At 39.4% G+C, this 22950-nt stretch overlaps 1 protein-coding gene across 1 annotated transcript in view; it reads right to left on the bottom strand.

Moving 5' to 3' along the window:
* The window catches only part of Usp32 (Ubiquitin specific protease 32), a 187024-nt gene that overhangs the window by 80300 nt on the left and 83774 nt on the right, over window positions 1-22950 (bottom strand). The window contains exons 16-20 of the mRNA XM_068230610.1: window positions 20784-20889; window positions 11993-12166; window positions 7740-7914; window positions 2466-2617; window positions 1605-1800 (exon numbers count right to left, since the gene is read on the bottom strand). Coding sequence (XP_068086711.1) covers window positions 1605-1800; window positions 2466-2617; window positions 7740-7914; window positions 11993-12166; window positions 20784-20889 — 803 coding nt within the window. The remainder of the gene's footprint in view (window positions 1-1604; window positions 1801-2465; window positions 2618-7739; window positions 7915-11992; window positions 12167-20783; window positions 20890-22950) is intronic.

Here is a 22950-nt window from a genome sequence, read left to right as displayed (position 1 = left end):
AAGATAATCACATGCGATGGTTGGCTGTTAATTCACACACATCCTAACCTCATCATAACAGAGTGAAGTCCAGTGCGAGTATCTAGACGATATCCACCGGAGTATCTGACCACATTTAACTGACGCTACATTGGCTGAAACAAAAATTAAGAACATCTACGGTCCGTACACAACGAAGAACGTGATCACAGGAAGTTGTCATCCACTTTGTGTAGAACTGTTTCAATGCAGCTTTGCACAAACATCCAAGACTGAAGCATGGACATCAGCCCTCTGGCATTTTGGGCAAGGTAGTTGTTTCCTTTCGTTATCACTTCCTTTACAGCATCTGTTGAGTGGCTGTGATAACTGTCCAGCAAATCTGCAGTGAAGCTTCCGGGCAACGTTGCCAAACACACTTCACCCACGTCCTAATTACGAGTAGCACACTGTCCTTCCAACTGGATTCTCGGACTTGAATGAAAATATCAATGGCAAGTTTCTTTTTGGAAGTGTCTTCTTTTAAGAACCACAAATGGAGGGATTATGATTCCATCAGCTAACTCTCATTACTACCTGTTCTGATAGTAACACACTGCTGACACAACCCTTGTGCCCAGCCATTTTCTCAGCAACTTCGTAGCAGTTATCTGCTGCACCATCTGTGGCCTGACTAAGTCACTAAACTAAAGGTAAGCGAGTGCCTATTTCAGCCCATTGCCTTTGAGAACTTGGGGGGTTCCTATGAGAGGATCAGTTGACTGAGTCCTTGCAACATTACTTCTTCACCTGTCCTGCCAACATACAGGAACTAGAAATGAATCCTGATCCCATTGCTAATTACTTCAGTCCACTTCAAGCTTACGGGAAATTTTATGTAATAAAAAAGAACAGTTACTGGTGATATAAGTTCCTCTGTTTTGCTACAAGATCCAAGTAAATCAGCACCACTAGTCTTTCCATCGTGCCTGGAACCCCTGAGGAGTTTTCCAATGTTAACTGCCCCCACCTACCTTTCTCTCACACACCTTGTACTTGACCACCACAAGTTCAGATTGTTTTGCACGCACTATATCTTGATAGCTGTGAGTACTGAACATTGCTTGAGCAATATGCGCACAAACAAAACCTTTTCAGAACAAGCATTATGACTTTTGGGGCTTTCCGAGATGATAAATGGACAACTGGAATATTAGCAAGAACTACAAAATACAAAACTGTTTTGAAGGTGGTTAAGGTTGCACCAACTCAGATAGGTTTCTTTAGTGATGATAGGATAGCAGTGGGCTGGACTTGAGAAGGAACTGACCGACGCCTTATCTACACTTGTCTGGTGTAAAAATTGGTAACCATGCAAAATCATCTTAAAGGCTGCCGACCATCTTCTGTATACAACCCAAACTGTGAACCAGCATATTTAGTTCTTCTCCATGTCCTGTGTTCCTGATCTTTTAGCACCTGTATTCATCTCTTCCCTTTTTCCATGTTTATCCATCTTTCTTCTTATCCCACACTTCCCACATCAAGACTCAAGGCCCCTCAATGAAACTGGGAAACAGAAACGAGCTTGTCAAGGGCCGTCTCCTATCTCTGTACATACAACATTTCATTTCAGGAAGACTCACCAGCAGACGGTGGCTGTGTCCGCGGCTGGATGGACCGCTGGATGGCAGTGAAGGTCTGCGCCTCTCTCTGCGATCGCAGCGAGCACAGAGACAGTCTCTCCTCCTCGCCACACACTGAGCCCATGTCCGGCAGTTCGTAGGCGTACAGTGAGCCACCTACCAGAGTCTTGATCTTCTGATCATCTGGTGGGATGTTCTACAAAAAGAAACAAACAAAATACAGTTTATAGCAATTTTAGCTTCCTCTGTAGATCAGCGATACCATGATCAGCAGAGGTAGTAGTGCCTACGAAAAAGACTAGCATTTCCTTGTGTAATGCATAACATTGGTGAAAAGACTAAGAAAAGTTTACGAATGCTGGAACGTAAAGATAAGCATACAGAGTGAAGAAATTGAACGAAACTGATAGGCCTGTTACTGGATTTGTGCACGAGAGACAAAACTGGGGTTATCTATAAGTCGCAAAGTTATTACAATGAAGGCATACGTTAAAAGTTCTGGTAACTTAATTTAAGACAAACGCGGGGTAGTGGAAAGAAATGATGTGTTCATAACGTAACTATCCCTACTGGCAGATTACGCCGATAAATTTGCACCTATCAGTGTCGCATAATAAAACTGAAGGAACCCCACAAATTTTAAATAAAATACTCGTTCTTAGATTTGCTTTAGGACTTCTTAAACTATCTCAGTTACAGGAGAGCTTGAATATGGTTTAATTATATTCATTATTTAATTATTTTTGTAAATACCTATGAAAAATTCAGTCTTCTTATGTTCAAGCCAACGAGGCATTCTTTTATCATCAATACAATCATACAGAAAGTTACCAGTGGCAAGTATAAATCCTGGAGACTGACCTTGATCTGAGCAGCCGTCACCTCAGCTAACCTCAGCAAATGAGCAGGAACTCCACACAGAGGAGCCAACGCCGACTTGATGCTGCTGTACTTCTCGTCCATGTTGAGCCGCAGACCGTACTTGATAGGAACTGAACCGTCCAGACGGATCACTGCAACAACAGATTACCATGTGATGCTGGTACGGAACTGACAGAGTCCATTCTGAACAAATAAGAACAACACAAACACAGCCCCACAAGAACCAATGTAGTGATGAAGCGACACATGAAGTCATATACACAAATATAGGAATCTTCTTCTTTCTCTTCTCCTGTAGGTTTGGGTTCAACTGGGTAGGGCCTTCCATCTGCTATGTCTTTCCACTGCTCCTCCACTCTCTCACTCTTCTTTCAAGAGCTGCCTTTTACTTTCATTTCAAGCACTTGTCCTGGTGTTCCCTCTGAAGGTGCCCACGTTTCACTGTTTCCTCCAGGATATTTTGCAAGAACTTCATTTCGCTAGCCTGGACCTCGGTGGTCATCACACGTCAGGATTGGTGGAAAGTAGCTTTTGTAAAGGGTTTTCAGTCGTACAGTAATCAAAGAACTATACTCTGCTACTGGTACCTTCAACAGTCAGCCATTCACAACCTCTCTTTTGTTCCTTTTCTCATTTTCATTCCCAAAGCCTCAATTCTTTTATTCCACACATTAACACAACAGTGATCTTCTTGTGTCTTCACTCCTCAATCCCCTTACCTTTATCCAACAGTTACTGTTCAGATCTCAAGTGTGCTGAGATAAAGTCTGTCTGCAAAATCACCTGTGCTGACTTATTTTTAATAACTGACATGAACAACAATTAGACAGTACCAATATGATCTCACCTCGCGTATGATAAAGGCAGCACCCCGTGGGTGGGGACAGTAAAATAACACCCATGGTATCCCCTGCTTGTCGTAAGAGGCGACTGAAAGGGGCCCCAGGGGGCTCTAATCTTGGGAGCGTGGGTTGGCGAACACGGTGCCCTTAGCCGAGTCCTGGCATTGCTTACACTTAATTGTGCCAGGCTCCTCACTTTCATCTATCTCATCACCTCCCTTGGTAACTCTTGTTCTTTTCCAACCCCTACAGTATTAGAGCACTCGAGGCCCAGGGAATCTTTCATTTCCACTCCCTTCGTGGTCCTTGTCTTTCATCATCATCCTAAACCATCTCCAGTTTCCCGGGTGTGGTATATGAGCCTCCTCCATCTCATCCCGTCCTTGTACCATTCCTCTTCCACCAACCTGTCCCAACCATGACCTCTCAGCAGTACATCATTCTTAACTAAATCTATCCATTTCCTTCGTGGCCTTCCCATGGGTCATCTTCCTTCTACCTTTCTGTCAAATTCCTTCCTTGCAGTTCTGTTTACTGGCATCCTCTTCATGTGACCAAACCACTTCAGTCATGATATCTGAATCTTATTGAGGAGAGAATCATCTATTCCTACTTATTCTCTAATTTTCTCATTCCTAATCTTGTCTTTTCTGGTTTTCTGGATAATAGTGCGTAGGAATTTCATTTCACCTGCCTGAAGTTTGGAATTATCTCTATTGGTCAGTGTTGTGGTTTCGAGACTGTATGTAAGAATTGGTGTATAATAGGACTTGTTTTCATGGGTATTTGCTCATCCCACAGCAGGTGTCTTACCTGGTGGTAAAATTGTGTTGCCTTATTGATTCGATTGTTCACCTCATGTTTTGCTAGGTTGTCATTTAATATAACGCTACCCAAATATTTGAAAACTGGGTTTAAACCATATTTCTTAAACTCCTCATTCCAGCTTTGCATTCTCTCTCCCAATTCCTCTCCTGAGTCACTCCAGATCGCATCATCTGCAAATGTGTCTTTGATATCTCCATGTTCTTCCCTTTTAATAGATTTCATTACAATAATAAATAGAAGTGGTGACAATGAGCTGGCCTGCTCCACTCATCCCTTTGTTTCAGACCAGTCCGACAAACCACATCCTACTCGAATACAACTTCTATTCCCACTATACAACATTTTCACTTTGTCTATGAGGCTGTCTCGCACTTGAAGTTCTTTTATGCATTGCCAAATTCTTTCCCTTGGTACAATGTCATACGCTTTCTCAATGTCCAAAAATATTAGAAATAAAGGCTTGTTCTTCTGCCAGTATTTTTCCATTAGCATCCTAAGTGGAAATATAAGGTCTGTAGTTGACCTTCCTGGTCTGAAACCATACGACTCTTCTTCCAAAATTGGTTCAACAATATCTCGGATTCTGGTCTCTATTATTTTTTCCAATATTTTCAGGACATGAGACAATAGTGTGATACAACGGTAATTAGTACATTTTCGTCGGCTTCCTTTCTTGAACAGAGGTACAGTGATGCCCATCTTCCAGTCCTCTGGAATAGTATTTTCCTCCCATATCTTGTTGAGCAGTCTGTAGTGCCATTGGATTCCTGGAATTCCCGCTGCTTTCAGCATATCTGCACTTAGCTCATCTATGCCCACTGCCTTTCCTTTCTTCATGCTCTTGAGCGCATTTTCAACCTCAAGCCATGTAATTGGTGGTTCAGTTGTGGTTCCTCGACTTGGCTCTATCATTACATGTAATAAATATCATTTTTGGTCCGTATTGATGATATTTGATTGAAATAATAACATTAAGTTATTTATTAGACCACCTAATCAATACAAAATCATCTTGGATGATTTACATAAATTTGTTAACTAATAGTGGTACATGTTTCGCCTTCCCTGAAGGCATCATCAGCCACCTTAAATTAAAAATAAGCGTCTAAATACCATGTAATAATGAAATGAATTTTAAAATCTTGAAGAGATTTGAAGTAAAATAACATTAAAAATAACAATGATGGTTTAAAAATACAATGTGATGAGATATAATAGTGGAAGTATTAACAAAATTAACATTAGAAGGCTGCTAAAATAAGTGCAATGGATAAAACAACAGATTGTTATACAACAAGTAGTAAGATTGCATAAAAATAAAGTTGATAGTCTGGCGGTTACAATTAGACGATGGCGAAAAATCGTATATTATCAAAGTTAAGAAGAGAGAATAAAAGTCAAAGTTAGTCGAGAGATCCGAAGTTAATCATGATCTTTAAGATAAAAGACGAAAGTCAGAGGCATATGGTGAAGTTGTAGAACACGTTGAGGATATGAAGTTGTAGAATAGAAGTTGAAGAACAGTTTCAAATAGGATCTCTATGGACCATCTCAAAATTTGAAGTAATTTACAACATTTGAGCCGATAGTTGGCCGATTAACAAACAAACAAACAAACAAACAAACAAACTAATAAATGAATGAATGAATAAATAAATAAATTATAATTTTACGTTTCCGCTTACTTTTAACGATTTTCGGAGACGGTAAACAAAACATACTAGGGTATGCGTTAATAAAAAAATGGAGACAACGAACGTACAAAATTAAACATCATGATGATAAAACGAATTACCGCTATTCCTGTAGATATCTGTAAATGTGGCAAAATTTCCTGTTACTTATTCTGTCCACCATGGAACTTTTGGCACTATCCGGGCGATAGCATACCTAACCTAAACAATGTGGTCTCTCTTATATCATTTATAGTTGTTCAGGTAAATCCTGATGTGATAAATGTAGAGAACAAGCAGAAAATATACTTAAAAATAAGGGTCTGACTTTCAAGAGCCACAGTTATCAGAAGAATGCTTCCAGTCACTATGTTTTACATTTGGAAATACAACTCATAAGATACGCTGGTGGTTTGGCAAGCTTTGTACACGGCTTTATTCGAAAGGAGTGGCTTCTGCTACACATACACCAACTGGAAATATAAGAGACCATCTCCAGAAACTATTTGGGGAATATATTCACAATGTCTGGACTCTGTAGTCCGGAAAGAAACCATTTTTAAAAGGTTCAAAAAGACGTCACCTCGAATGCTCTCGATTGCAGGGCTGCTGCTGCCTGCTATGGCTGACGAGATGGCTGTGAAGATGACGTCACACCGGTCGCAGGGAAGTTGGCGGCGCAAGATGATAATTCAAATTAAAACAGTGATCAGGTATACTGTGTGGTAGGCCTACTCTCAACTCACAGAGACTATTAAGTTATTTTGTATCAATATTGCATAATACGATACCCTTATCCCTTTTCTCTACAGGACTGAATATGAACCGAGACGAATCTTCGTAGTGCATTTTTACAACCGTATGCCCTTCCTGACGTCAACCTCAACAGAGGAATTAATGAGATGTAACAAATGACGTGATATAAGAGTAATTAAAACACTGACTTATAGGCCTAGGCCTAAAAGTAGTGTTCTCCACTTATTGTCTTTTTACATTTATAAATACTGTCTTCCAGCAAAAATAGCCAGTATAACTCAAATACATTCATAAGTTTCTTAAAGAATAGTGCAGAATGTTTACAGGTACAATTTGTAGCTCTTTATAGCCTAGAAGTCATGTGTTCACTGAACAAAATTTGAGGTTAACGCATATTAACCCCCCCGCCCCACATTTCTGGCTGTAAAAGAGGGGAAAATGGGGTCTAATACACGAATAAATACGGTATTCTCAGAATGAGTAGTCAGAGATTGACCAAAAGAATTCTGAACCCCCTATCAATGAAGTTGGAGAAGAGCTTCAGGAAATAGGCATCACATACGACATTGTTTTAGACAGATCTAAGTTCAGAAAATTAGTCGACAATCACCGCTTTAAACATCATCCAAGCACTACCACCAACAAAATCTGATCAGAAGATCGCAAGAAAACCCACAGCAAGGAGATGAGGACATTTTGGGAGAAGAAAAAGGCAGCGACATCAGCTAAACAAGTTCAATCGTGCTTGTTAGTTGAATATAACAAAGAAAATATAATAATGTATCATGTAGAAGACCAGTAATAAAGATAACAATTTAGGCAGGAAGAAGTCTTACAGTGCCTCTCTTCAGTACTCCACGTGTGACTGTAGAAATAATTACGACCAACTATGTATGCATGGTATAGTTCCATTTTTAAAAAAGCAGCTAGGTATCACTGCCTCAATCCTTACTGAAGCATACTCACACACTACACACTATTGTGTGTCTATAGCAATATTAATATTTAAAAGGCTACCTTTACACTTTTTCTGGAAATTAGACTGTAGGAATATACTGAAGTTATTAGCTTAATCACCTCTACCATGTAAGAAGCAACTGAGGTCAAATGTGTTACAGAATGATAGGAGACAATGTAACTGGTGGGAAACTCACCGATGACCTGGACGTGGATGTAACTCTCCATCGGCAGAGGCAGCGACAGGTAGTTGAAAGGATCAAACCGCACGCTCTCGTGTCCACACACCTTACACGTTACCTTCGACTTCAGCTGTCCGTGGAACAAATCCACTATGATAGATTTGTTGCGGAGAATGTGATTTTCCCACGCCTGGAACAAGATAGAGCACACATAACGGAATCACACATTGCTCACTGTTAAAAGGCACTATGTTTTTTCTTCTATCAAGATTGCTGCTCTCCTGCGTGAGCATTACTCGCTACTCATTACAGCTGCATCTCGTTGCATTTATCCTTCTAGGGAAATTTTTTTTAAACAGTGAATCACAAGTTTTATTAAATTATAAGCAAATTTAATAAGCAGAAGGTTTACTTTGACAAATAAACATATTCATAGTTGTTATTAGCACATATTACTGCCTGGCTGTACAGCAATGGACACACAACAACAGGGAAGGCAGCAGAAACAAAATATCACACATTTCTCTTAGTCATAAAACTGTTAATTCCAAACACTTTACAAGCGATAAAAGCACAACATACAGTAGCACACTAAAGTGAGGATCCTGCTGTAAAGAAGTTCTTCACTGCCCTTTGAAAATTCCTACTTCGGTTACAAGAACCCTTTCACTGGTTCATCTATTATGAATAAGCACAGAACACCAACTAAGTGTGCACATTATTTTTTTCTGTTATCAATATTTATACACTCCAGCATTCACAGTGAATATGACTATGATAGAGGCGGGCTCTGACAAAACAGAACCAGAGACTGAAATCACAATGGAAGAGGTGGAAACTGCTGTCAGATTGATGGAAGAGAGAGAAGCACCAGGATTGGATGAACTGTATGTGGAAACAATAACAGCAGCTGGACCTGTTGATCTACAGTGGCTGTATAGGCTTCTTAGATGTATTTCAAAAGAAGAATCTGTACCAAATAGCAAGAGTAAGGGAGTAATAATACAGATATTTAAGAAGGGGGACAAGATATGCGATAATTACCGAGGAATCACACTCATATCTCAGGGAGCAAAAATATTTGAAAGGATACTAGAAAAGGTGAAAGGACAATTACAAGAAGAGCGATACGACTTTCAAAATGGAAGACTGACATCATCTTAAGTATGAGGCAGTTAATGGAAAAACATTGAGAATTCGTAAGAGGTATGGTGATGACGTTCCTTGATTTAGAAAAGGCTTACGATAGTGTACCCAGAGCAAAGGTATGAAAGTAATGCAACAGAAAGGGTTTGGAAAACAAATGATAGAATATGTGCAGGCAGTGTCCAGACACATGTGAGGAGGACAGAGTGGTTTTGGAATGAAACTGGACTACGACAAGGAAGTGTTATTCGCAACGGTTAGGGACAAAATTGTGAAGGAGACAAAGGTAAAATACGGGGACAGGGAGCACATGTTGAGTGAGATTATTGTAAATTATGAAGTGAAAATCAACACGGAAAAGAGAATGACAATGCTGTTGACTAGAGGAGGAAAGGATAGGAAAGGAATTATAAAAATTGTGGAGAGGTTTATGTACTTGGAAAGCGAACTGATGCAGGGCTTGACCTTGAGACTTTCTTTTTTTCCTTCTTTTTTATGTTGTACCGACGCAGATAGGTCTTATGGCGACAATGATATAGGAAAGGGCTAGGAGTGGGAAGAAAGCGGCCATGGCCTTAAGTACAGCCTGGTGTGAAAATGGGAAACCACGGAAAACCATCTTCAGGGCTACAGACAATGGGGTTGAAACCCACTATCTCCAGGATGCAAGCTCACACCTGCGCGCCCCTAACCGCACAGCATTGGGGATCAGTAAAAGGCATTCAACTGGGAAATGCCAGAGTGTGAGAAATCTGGTGTGGAGGTGATGTATAAGATGTACTGACCTGGACAGTGACAAAAACACAGGAGAATAAAATCCAGGCCAGTGAAATTAAATCTCTTAGAAGTATGATAGGAAAAACAAGGAAGAAAACAGTAAGAAATGAGGTGGTCAGGAAGGAAATCTGCTTTACAAGAGAATGGAGAGGGGGGTTGAACACGTTAAGAGGATGGAAGAGGGAAGGAAGCCAAAGTGGATGAAGACAGACGGAGCGAGGGCAAGAGGGAGACCCAGACTAAGGCGGTTAAAAATAATCAAGAATAGCATAATTAGAAGAAATCTGGACTGGAACACATTAAGAAGGAAAAATGCTTGTTGAATAGAGGAAGAAGGAATGGTGCCCGGAGCTGGATCACGATTGGCTTATAGTGTTGGAGAGACTGGAAAAACTTTTACGTTATATTAACTTAAGAATAATGGTTTTCTTCTTTAAAAAAAAAAAAAGTAACCAACAAGTTGGTGTTGCGAGTACACAGTTTGCAGTTGTAAAACCATTACATCTTTGTTCTGGCATATTCTAAGGTCGATTGTTCGACATGCAACTGACAAGTGCCAAGTAAACTTAAAAGACATCTGAATATCAAATGTTGTAAAAGAAGACAATTTATAATTACAGACCAATACTAATATTTACTGTTATTTCAAAAATATTTAAATGTGCTATGAAAGATTGGCTTACTAAATTTTTAATCAAATATAACTTGTTAAATAATGCACAACACTGGTTCAGAGCTGGCAGAAGTACTTTGTCTGCTTTATCGCATTTTACACAGTTGGTCGTAAATGCTCTCGATAATGATGAAAATGTGATAGGACTATTTCTTGACCTTTCAAAGGCATTTGGTACTGTTGATCATGAAATACTGCTGTGCAAATTATATCAGAGGAATTGTCAATGACATACCTGGATGAACGATCCCAGTTTGTTGAAATTACACATTGTAACAGTAAAGGGCATAATGAGACATATCATTCTCAGGTAAAAAACATAGACTTAGGTATTCCGCAGGGTAGTATTTTGGGGCCTGTTCTTTTCTTGATCTAAATAAATGATCTTCCTCACAACAATCAAGTAGAAATTGCAGTTCTGTATGCTGATGATACAAACATAATTATTAATAATCCTGACCGTATGTCTATAGAAACTGCAGCAAATACAGTCCTGTCTAGGTTAGAATCATGGTTCAGGAAAAACAAATTAACACTGAACCTAAAAAACACCCAATACATGGAATTCAAGGCATCTAACTACCATGACAAAACTGAAAAAACCACAACCTTATATTAAATGCAACTGAAAATACACTGACCACAAAATTTTTAGCTGTCCATATAGATGAAAAATTAAGATGGGATTGTCATATTAAAAAAATAGGGAAGCCTCCGAGTTCTGTTTGTTTTTCCGTAAGGGTTTTGTCTAATAGTTGTAGTGAAGAATATGTTAGAATAGCATATTCTGGATATTTCCAGTCAGTCATCACTTATGCTATTGGTCGCTGGGGCTGCTACAAATCAAATATTGATGTTATTTTTTTAATACTGAAACGAGCTATCAGAATTATATCGAGACATAACAGGTTAGATCATTGCAGACCATTATTTAAGAGACTAAGGATACTCTCAGTACCAAGCATATACATCATGCAATGCATTCTACACGTGAAAAAAAATATTGATCACTTCAGAAAGAATTTTGACAATCACAATTACCAGACGCGAACAAGAAATATGTTTATTGAGCAGAAGAGTAAAACCATTGCCTTGAGACATGTAGACTCTGTTGGAATCAGACTGTATAATAAGCTTCCAAATAAGATTAAATATATTAGTCCCGTCAGCTCATTTACCACAGCTTTAAAAAAATCTCCTGTTGAGTAGCTGCTTCTACAGTACAGAAGAATACATGATGAAGTGCTGGTAATGATTCTATTACTTATTAACTTGTAAACTTTCTTAATATCTAGCATATAGCCTTGAAAATATGTTGTCACATTATGTATGTATTATTAACACCACACTCATAGATTTTTATTTTTATTTTGTCTTGTAAATATTGGTTATTAATATTATTTATTATTTAAAAAATTAAGATGTGCAGTCCTAACATTGAGGTATTTGGTGTTTTTTCTTCTTTTTCTTTTTCAAAATATTCATTATTGTGCATATATAATTGTTAGTATTAAGAACTCACTCGACAACTCCTATACTATACTGTGTTAGCATATTTCAAAATACGTATTTGTACAGTCTATGGAAGCTAAATAAATGAATGAAGCTATGTTCACATCAGAACTGGAGTTATCCTGGCGGCAATGTGCGCATAGAGTATAACAGAACTTACCTCTTGAGCCACTATGACATCGGGCCGCCCATCGCTGTCCTTCAACTCAACGTATGGCTTGTCGTGCACACGGTTGAGATCTTCGTGTAGTCCATCCAGCAGAAAGGCCAGGAGCTCCTGGGAATCGTGCTGCTGGAATCCATTGAAGCGAGGAGCATACTTTCCAATTGTCCACTGCAAAAAATTATATTATTTGTATTGAGAACCATCTTTTTTTTTTTTTTTAACACAAGTTGCTTTGCATCACACTGACACAGATACATACCTGCCAAGTTTCAAAAAGAGAAATTCAGAAGAGCCTAAAGTGGAAAAATGTTAACAACGCGCGCATGAGTTGCAAAGTCTTGAGACATAGTGAAAAAGGACGGCAAGGGGGAGATTACAAACAATACTAATACAAGTCAAATACATGTTTTGATCCCCTCTGAAATTTAAATACTTGCACAAAGTTACATCTGTTATCACTTAACACTGGGAACAGTTCACACAGTACCCAAAACAGTGTTTTTCTGCACTTTAAACTTGCAGGTTACAATATGTCACCATCAAAATTAAACTAAACACGTACACTTATTTACAAAATTCTGTCGAGTTCACAGTATGCAGGCTATCATCCATCACAGGTTGGAGAGGACAGATGGAGATGAGTTGCTTTGTTTGCTTTGTTCAGAAATTCTGGAGAAAAATTACTCGAGTAACATGGACCAGTAATTCTGGTTTTCAAAACAGAAATAGAATCCAGAATTTCATTTGACATTGAAGACCTAAACTGATTCTGGTTCTTTTTCACCAAGCTGAACACACGTTCACACTCAGCATTGCTGTGCGGTAGAGCATTAGCCTGGATATCCTATCATACACCATCAGCTCCACCAATGTTCATCAAGCGAGCCCATTTGGTGGCATCTGTCAGATTCCCATGCTCAATAGTAGTATAGTCATCAATATGAAGAGCTAAAAATTGGTTCTGAACTACATTCATTGCATCCTCGACCAACTCGCTGTCCTTGATGAAAAACTTTATAGAAAGAATTGTACAGAAGAAAACTGGGCATCTTCAATTTTCAAAACATCTGCAACCTTTGCATGTTTCAGTACTTCATCATTGAGAGGAAACTTGTTAATAATATAAGCACATGCTGTGCAGAAGTAACACCTGGCAGATGAAAAGAATGCTGATTTATCTCAATCATGAAGATTCTTCACCAAGTTCATTGTCTCAGTGCCAATGACTAGCTCATTGTCTCTCTGATTCCCAATAGAATGGTACGGATCTTTTAATAAAAGGGAACTTTTGATCATGTTTGGTTTAACAAATCGGGAAAGCAGCTGCTTTAACATGTTCATCATTAGGGCAAGTAGTTTATGAATGTGAGGGGGAGCACTCTGAGGTGTAGAATTGAGATTCTCAAATACAGGAATGACAGCATACAGGAACGCACAGTATGCCTTTTTTAAGCCCGACGACAGAACCATTAAAAAATTGTTTTCACGATTTTGAATAATATTCTTATTCTTTAGCACAGGAGTGTCAGATTTTGAAACACATGCAAATCTTTTGGGAGCGACAAATTCTGACAAAGAGTAGTTTTCCTCTTTTCATGGTCTTTGGAACTAAAACGCTCGGCTTTTGGGATCGTAAATTATGTTAAGCTAGTAGTTGATGCAAATTGAGCATTAACAAGCACCTCATCTTTAAAGAAACCCAGTAGTGGATCCCATTGCTGTAAAAGCCTCTGCCAACACCTTCCTAACGATAGCCATCTTGTGCAAACATGTTTCAGTATCTTCTTTGTTTCCTTGTTGTGAAGCTCTTGGAATTTCTTAAGGCATTCCTTCCTCTTACAACTCTTTTCCAAATAACAGAAGATGTCTACTAATAGTTCATCAACTTTATCAGGCAAACTGCTTGCACCTTTCTCAACAGCCAAGTAAATCAAATAGCATGAGCAACCCAGTAACAAAAACAAATGACTATGATTCCCTTAAAACAGCAGAAACTCCATTCTTCTTTGCAATCAAGACTGGAGCATTGTCGGAACAGAACGCTACACAATTCTGAATTGGTATTTTGTAACACACTAAAGTGGAGCGCACACTTACTGGACAAGAGTCATGACACATGGGATGCAACAAAACGGACATGTTCCAAGTGGATGCATCACGTGTAATCAAGAGGAAGCCCGCACACTCATCGGTCAAGGGCATGGCCTGTCCCATGTGTCAGCGGACATGTCCCGTCGAGGTATCGCCTGTTGCATTTCGTAGGACGTGTCCCATCAGTTCGCATGCAAGTTTGGTGTAGTGATTTAAATATGTGCAGCTCAGTAGAGGCAACTACCATAAATTTTATAGCAGAAGTGGAGAAGCATGAAGTGCTGTATAATTACAGAATAAAGGATTATTCGAATAGGTCCATATGTGATAATATCTGGTGAGAAATAGGAGAAGTATTCAGCATGAACGGTAAGTAGGCTATCAACATTTATTTTCAGTGATAAAATGCATCCAGTGAATACTTTAACTTACAAGATAGAATAACAAACACTCTTGTTACAGTTGTTGTGAGGAACGAACACATTCACCTCGCAGTATCATTATCCCAAATTAGAATAGGACCTATACTAATGGGAAAACATGATAAACTGAAGTTATTTTTTCTTGTAAGTTATTAATTTAATTAGTTAGCCAAATTAATGTTGAACGCTTCTTGCCATGGAAGTGCATTTTCTGGCTTCATGAAATATGTACACAGTTGATCTATTATTCTTGAGCTCCTGTTGTAGGACGAATATTACAATGGCCAAGTCGGGAATGATGATGTTGATTTGTGTAAATTGCAACTTTGGAGACTTTTATTGAAATCGGTGTTTCAAAAAGTCTAAATTTTGACACTAGCATGCCAAAAGCACATTCGACACTTTGCCTTGCTCTACTGAGTCTATAATAATTATTATATGTTATTATTATGTTTAATTATTAAACACTCTCTTTTCATTGTCCAAGATCTTAACTGTATAGGGTTGCACGAGGTTAGTTTTGAGTGGGAATGCTTCATCGCCCACCAGATAATAAGGACATACAAATGACGCATCATTTTGGAGCCCAGAAGGTGGTGGCAACTTCAATTTACCACCCAACAGAAGTCTGCCTATGTTTGAATTACGAAAGAGAGATCGATCGCTATTTCTTCCAAACTCTCCGACGTCTATAGCAATAAACAAACCATCAGCAGCACTGAGAGCTAGAAGTACAAGCAAAAAATATCCTTTGTAATTTATGTAGGAGGAACCTGACATGGCCGGTTTCTTAATTCTGAAATGCTTCCCATCAATACTGGCATGTTCCACAATTCATAGAATCTAGCTGCTGTTTGGTGTATCTGGTGTAGGGCATCCCAAATGGCAACGAAACTTTCAAACACAATTTTGCTTATTGTTGTTTTCCCTTGTTTGAACTGGAAGGCAACTGATTTAAAACTATTATTATTATTATTATTATTATTATTCTGATGGAGACTTGGACGTAGCTCTTGAAGCTAAGGATAAATGGAAGAACATCCGGCATGCATTCTTACGACATTTAAGGCAGCTACCGACAAGTGGTTCTGAAGGTGGAAAAAGAAAAGCCTACTATCTCGCTGAGTATTTGCAATGTCTGGAGCCATACACAGGATCCAGGGGGTAAGTGTTAAGTGTAAACAGCCCACATTCTGTAAATAACTCAAGTGTTTATTGACTTTACATTTTGCACAGACTACGGAATTTCCAAGTAAAGGCAATCAGGAAATGTGAATAACTGCCAGGAGGAGTAAGGTGTAACACAAGAGCATCCGGATCCAAGTGGTCTTTCGGTAGAATGTAGTTACAATACTACTATCGATGAAGACGGATCATCTAGTAGCAGAAAGGAGTCTGTGATTTCAGGTAATGCCGAAAATAAAAAAATGAAAAGTAGATATTCATCAATAGAAGAAAAAACAAGTGAAAAAGCCTTTGCCGATTACTTTAACGAAAAGAGGGCTAAACTCCAGGTAGACGATCCCGACTTCCTGTTTTTTAAATCACTTTTACCAATGGTAAAATACCTTAATACTGCAAATAAATTGTTGTTCAGAAGTTCAGTTTTAAATTCACTAAGTGAAATATGGAATTTACAGACATCTCAGTCTCAGACATCTCAATGTGATAATAGTATCACCGAATGAAGATGATGGAACTTCTTCTCAACCTGAACAATCGTGCTTTGTGTGAAATAATCTGAATAAGTGATCGGAAATGTGGTTTGCCCAAAAATGTAATATTTACCAGTGTCCTATTCATTTCCACTTTACCGCAAGTAGCAATATACTACACCTACTTATGCTGAGCAAATGTGTATAGATCTTTTTAATGTATTCATGCACAACCAAAATCAATCCGTGTTAACCTTACCTGAGTGTTATCAATAATCTTTCAGCTGGTAGAATAGGATCCCAGAATTTGGTATATTTTTTCTCAATTAGTGGTTTTACCATATGCAGTAACTCTTGAAACGTCTCCCAGTTCATTCTATAAAATGTATGAAATTGTGAAGGATCTTCATTTTCTTAGCCAACACGAAGGCACCATTCTCTTGGCAGTCCACATTATATGGGTTGACCCCAAGTCTCCTTTTTCTTCTAGTCACCCGTTTTCTTCGTAATTTCTGAAGCAACAACAAGCCTTCCACATCACTAGAGGACATCTTAACTAATGACCCACAGATGTGCATGTACGTGGCCCATGGGACACGGGACAGGACAAGTTACTTCAGTCGTATCCCTTGTCATATGTCGCATGTCCAAGAAGTGTGCACTCTGGCTTACTGTGAAATTACCAAATTACACTATGTGATCATAAGTATCCGGACACCTGGCTGAACATGACGTACAAGTTTGTGGCGCCCTCCATCAGTAATGCTGGAATTCAAAATGGTGTTGGCCCACCCTTAGCCTTGAAGACAGCTTCCACTCTCGCAGGCATACGTTCAATCAGGTGCTGGAAGGTTGCTTGGGGAACAGCAGCCCATTCTTCACGGCGTGCCGCACTGAGGAGAGGTAGCGATGTCAGTCGGTGAGGCCTGGCATGAAGTCGGCATTCCAAAACATCCCAAAGGTATTCTATAGGATTTAGGTCGGGACTCTGTGCAGGCCAGTCCATTATAGGGATGTTATTGTCATGTAACCACTCCGCCACAGGCCGTGCATTATGAACAGGTGCTCAATCGTGTTGAAAGATGCAATTGCCATCCCCGAAGTGCTCTTCAACAGAGGGAAGCAAGAAGGTGCTTAAAACATCAATGTAGGCCTGTGCTGAGATAGTGCCACGCAAAACAACAAGGGGTGCAAGCCCCCACCATGAAAAGTGCGACCACACCATAACATCACAGCCTCCGAATTTTACTGTTGGCACTAAACACGCTGGCAGATGACGTTCACCGGGCATTCGCCATACTCACACCCTGCCATCGGATCGCCACATTGTGCTTTCGTGCTGTTCGTGTCCCTTCACGTTTCCACTTCACTATCACATCAGAAACAGTGGACCTAGGGATGTTTAACCCTTTCAAGGTCGGGTTTTCTAAACGCTCACATACCCCACAATTTAGGTTTTTACAGGCACATAAATAAATCTCTCTATAAATAGCAAAACACACTCATTGGACATTATATTCACAAAAATGGATAAAATACAGATGAATGAAATGAAAAACAACAATATCACACAATTTACCTGCTTAAAAGTTTTTTTGTTTGATATTCCTCAAAGCACGGGGCTGAGCACAAACCAATATTCTTCCAAGGTATGTTTGTTTACATGACCCATTAATACATATTGCTAAAACAAATATATTTCTTCGACAGTAACATCAGTCCATTTTGACGCTCGGGATGTGGGAGAAAGGATCTAATTATTCTCTACATATTGCGAGTGATACAAGTTCGTTCCTATGACTATTTTTTCCACTAAGGTATGCGGAAAAATTATTTTGAAAATGTCTAGTTCTGGAGAGTTTTCATTCAAAGATTGATCCTGGATTCCGGCAAGATCAGGCTTATAGCCGAAATCAGTAGGTAAAAATTTATTAATACCCGTTTCTTTTTCCCAGACCCGATGATCAGTTGATACATTTCGTTTCTGCCTCTTCGCGGTAGCTGGTTATAATTCTTCATCATTGTCACTTACACCTTCATCGTCACCAGTTGAAACTTCGGGCACAATATCATCAACACTTTCTAAGTCAATTTCACACAAATCTGAACCCTCACTTTCATCATTCATTAATATTTCAAACATTTTTTCATCACCTTTCAAAAACTTCCGCTTGCCTGCGAGCAGCCATGTTTATCAGATCGCATTGACTCGCAAGTGTGGTAGACATTCACATAAAAAAATTTAAGTTAACAGCGTTCCCAAAGAGAATACAAATTAGAGCAAGCTTCCGTAATATAGCCGATAGATGGCAGATACGACAAATTCTTCAATCATTGCTGAAAGTCAAAGAGAAGCGAAGATATGATGCTTGGAAGTTCGACACGCAATATATTGCGCCGTAACTGCTGGGGCACTTCCCGCGAGGCGCAATATATTGCGCCGTGACCCGGAAAGGGTTAAGAGTGTGGAAATTGCACGTACAGACTTCTGACACAAGTGACACCCAATCAACGGACCACGTTCAAAGTCCACGAGTTCCGCAGAGCGCCCCATTCTGCTCTCTCACGATGTCTTATGACTACTGAGGTCACTGATATGGAGTACCTAGCAGTAGGTGGCAGCACAATGTACCTAAGATGAAAAATGTATGTTTTGGAGGTGCCTGGACACTTTTCGTCACATAGTGTATGTCCCGTTGAAACACCCACCAAGGATGGGACAGACAACACTGAGCTAACTATCTTTTCCTGCTTTGCCACAAAACAGGTGACAATAGGGTAAAGCTTGTCATTACTATTATTGCTCCCATCTGTAGCTAAAGAAACTTGTTCAAGTTGCATCTAACCAACGAGTTCACTTCTTGAATCCGTAGCCATTTCTTTCAAAATGGCTGTGGTTTTCGTATGACCTAAGCCATATTTTTTTGCAATTTCTGAACCTGGAAACATTTTCCTAAACAGAGCACCGATTGGCAGTAGCTAACAGGATATTATGTTCAATTAAAAATGAAATGAACAAGTATTCCGCTCTAACTATATCAAGGTCGGCTCCAGAAGAGGTAAAAAAAACGAATTAATTTTCTGACTGCCATCCTTAAATTTTGTATTGGAGACTGTTTAACAGATTTAATGTAATTTAATAATTCTGTTCTACCTCTGTGAGAAATGTTTATATCACACGAGCACAGCGAATGATTCGCCTTTCCGTGATTGTATAAAACAATGAAATTCAGCAGAATATGCCTCCCTAAAAGATTGATGAAAGGAAATGGCGTATGGCTTTTAGTGCCGGGAGTGTCCGAGGACATGTTTGGCTCCCCAAGTGCAGGTCTTTTGATTTGACACCCGTAGACAACCTGTACGTCGTGATGAGGATGAAGTGATAATGAAGACAACACATGGCACCCAGCCCCCTTGTCAGCCAAATTAACCAATGATGGTTAAAATTCCCGACCCTGCCGGGAATCGAACCTGGGACCCCTGTGACCAACAGCCAGCGTGCTAACTATTTAGCCATTGAGCCGGACAAAAGATTGATAATATAGTTTCTTAGTTGAACTCATTACGAACACAACTAAAAATACTAAATCGCTTACAAATTTGTCACACAATTCCACAAATTTCAGAACAACTGCCAATCTTACTCACAACCTCATACCCACACACAAACAAAGCCTTTCAACTGCTACGAAGCACGACACAGTTATTAAAACGTTTTATATATATATAAATTTGCAGCCTGCTACTTGTTTGGGAACACCTCCGTGAAGTAACAGTTGAGGTCAAACAGGTGACAATAGCATGGTGATAATCGATAATGTGATTATCGATACATGTACCGGTCGAATTTCAGCTATTATCGAAAGTCAAACAAATCCGATTTGGACATAGAAAGAGAAAACAAGCGCGGATATTCAAAATCCGTACAATAACGTTCATCCGCACAACCATACAACACACTCAAAATCTGTACATTTAAAGGAAAAACGGGAATACTTGGCAGGTATGCAGATAAGTCTTATGGCAATAACGGGATAGGAAAGGGCTAGGAGTGGGAAGGAAGCAGCTGCGGCCTTAAGGAACAGCCCCAGCATCTGCCTAGTGTATGGGAAGCCACGCAAAACCATGTTCAGGACTGTCAATGGTGGGGTTCGAACCCACTATCTCAAGAATGCTAGCTGACAGCTACAAGACCCAAACGATGCGGCCACTTGCTCGGCGCACTGGAATGTTTTAACATCTAAATAACTTACTCTTCATATACTCTTTTTTCCTTTGAAGTGAATGAAAGTGATGGTACAAGCACAAGCAAGTAAAAGAGGACAGATGAAAGATTAACCAACTCCAATGACAATATAACAGAAGCAAGTTGCCACGTGCAGCAGTGGGCTTGAATCCCACCGTCCGCAGCCCTCAAGATGGTTTTCTGTGGATTCCCATTTTCACACCAGCAAATCCTAGGGCTGTACCTTAATTAAGGCCAAGGCCGCGTCCTTCTCAGTCCTAGCCCTTTCTCATCCTTGCGTCGCTGAAAACATTTGATGCGTTAATGCTACGTTAAACCATTAGCATAAAAGCTGCAAAGGGTTATACCTGAAAATAGAATCTTTCTCTTACCCTCAGTTTCAACGGTGCAATGGTCTTGGCCGTCCCGCTCCAGATATCGTGGATCAAGTCGCCATACCGCTTGGCGATGTGACCCTTCATACCGAGAGGGTTTGTCCTGAAATGAAGAGCTTGTTTTTGTTACCAATAACAAGGCCGATGAGGGTTCATTCACTTCATCTGTTACAGATTATATTACATTCTAAACCTCACTGAATGAGGTGGCCACATTTCTGAGAAACCAAAGCAAGAGTAACTACATTTTGGATGAAAAGCTATTGTATATTATTTAGGCAGACCATTGTCAGAGGTGGGAAAATGAGATACATACACGAATTGAACGAGCCACAAAGTTCTACCAGAGTGTTATGCCCCAGCGCATCAGCCTCAGTTACGACTCAACCATGGTAAAATGGATAGCATACCATGGTTAAGTAGAATTTCTGTTCCATCAAGCCTGGTTTTGAATTCCTCAAAGTTTTACCATGGTTAAAAGTTTACGGTATGAGCGAGCACTTAAGCAGCTGACCGATGCTTTATGGCTTACATACTTTACATGAGCTTAAAGTAATTTGTATAATACATGGATCCAAAGTGTCGTGATCTGATATAAAATTTTACCGGTATAACCTCGCATTGCATGCATTCAAAGTGCCGTGATCCGATCGGTAAAATGGATTTGGCACCACATAGTATCTCGAGGATTAACAGAGAGAAATAGGCAGGGCAAACCTATTTGAAGACTGGACACTCTTTGTTCCAAAACAGATTTTGGTCGCAGGAGGAAACTGTGGCGTCTTTGTTACGGTTAATAGGTTATGGACTCAAGCTGCCTACTCGTAGAAATAATCCTGTTTCACCATGTATTTTTGCTACGTTCAGGTTTTATGAGTCAGAATCATTTCATCAAGTGATCAGCAATGTTAATAACGTCAACAAAGCAACTGTAAGCCGAATAATACACCAAGTCACAGATGCAATTGCATCTTTAGCAACGAAGTTCATAAAACTTTCTCTCACAGAGAGAATAAAGAGAGGTTATAGAGGACTCTTACAATTTTCAGATTTCTAGGAGTACTTTGTGCTCTGGATTGTATTCACATAAGGAAAAAGTCTCCTGGAGGAGAAAACTGATAATTATACAGAAACAGAATTAATTAATCTTAGAAGTAAGGGGCTGTAACAGAAGATAATTACACACACGACATGGAGAAATATGATTATAAAACTTTTTTTATACAAATGTAAAATAATTTAAATAAACAGAAGTAATATCCATTGTAGAAATAAAAAGACAGCTTAAGGTTCCAAACTAAGCATAAATAACTGGATAAATAAAGACTCACCACTGCCTTTTGAATACCATTTTGAACTCATTCCGAGGAGAATAACGGCGAGAAAAACGAGTGCCAAGAAATCACAGTTTCGAAAGCAAGCCCTGGTACAGGTTATATGACAATACCATGGCTTCATAACGCCTGATATTTACAGATAATGGTGCACGTGGGCACAGAGAAGTACAAGTAGGATCCAAACGATCACATCGTGATGAGCAGAGATGTTTAGGACAGGCCAACCACCAAGCAAAACTGAACATTCCTGAGGCTAACAGCTTACTCCCTGAAGGTGCAATTTACCCTGTCAAGTTCAGGAATTCAAAGCCTTTTCACGTAATCACGCAACTGTGGCAATGGCTCCAACCCAAGTTGGAAATCACGTTTCTTTCACAAGGGATGACAAATAACATTACATAAGAAAAATGTGATCGTACTAACTGTAATGACATATTCTGTCATTTTCCAAACCCTTTTTGTTGCATTACATTCATACCTTTGCAGTGGGTACACTATCGAAAGCTTTTTATAAATCAAGAATGTAATCACCATGTCTCTTACATATTCTCAATGTTTTTCCATTAATTGCCTCATACTGAAGATAGGGTCTAGAGTGGGATACGAAGCTACAACATTCCGATTTTATATCACATGCTCTATCCAACTGAGCTATGAAAAATAACCACCACTACCACAAATGAGCTACGGTGCCCCAGGTCACATTTGTTCAAGGATGTCAGCTACTACTGCCATCCGAGGATATGTACGTTACTCATTGTGAGTAAATTCAATGAATATTTCTGTTCTATACTTAATACGTTGGAAGTTTATGTCATGGCAATGTA

This window comes from Anabrus simplex, chromosome X, assembly GCF_040414725.1.
Source record: "Anabrus simplex isolate iqAnaSimp1 chromosome X, ASM4041472v1, whole genome shotgun sequence".
NCBI classification, from domain to species: Eukaryota; Metazoa; Arthropoda; class Insecta; order Orthoptera; family Tettigoniidae; genus Anabrus; species Anabrus simplex.
Note: the sequence above shows the minus strand (reverse complement) of the source record. Positions and strands in the feature narration are given on the sequence as shown.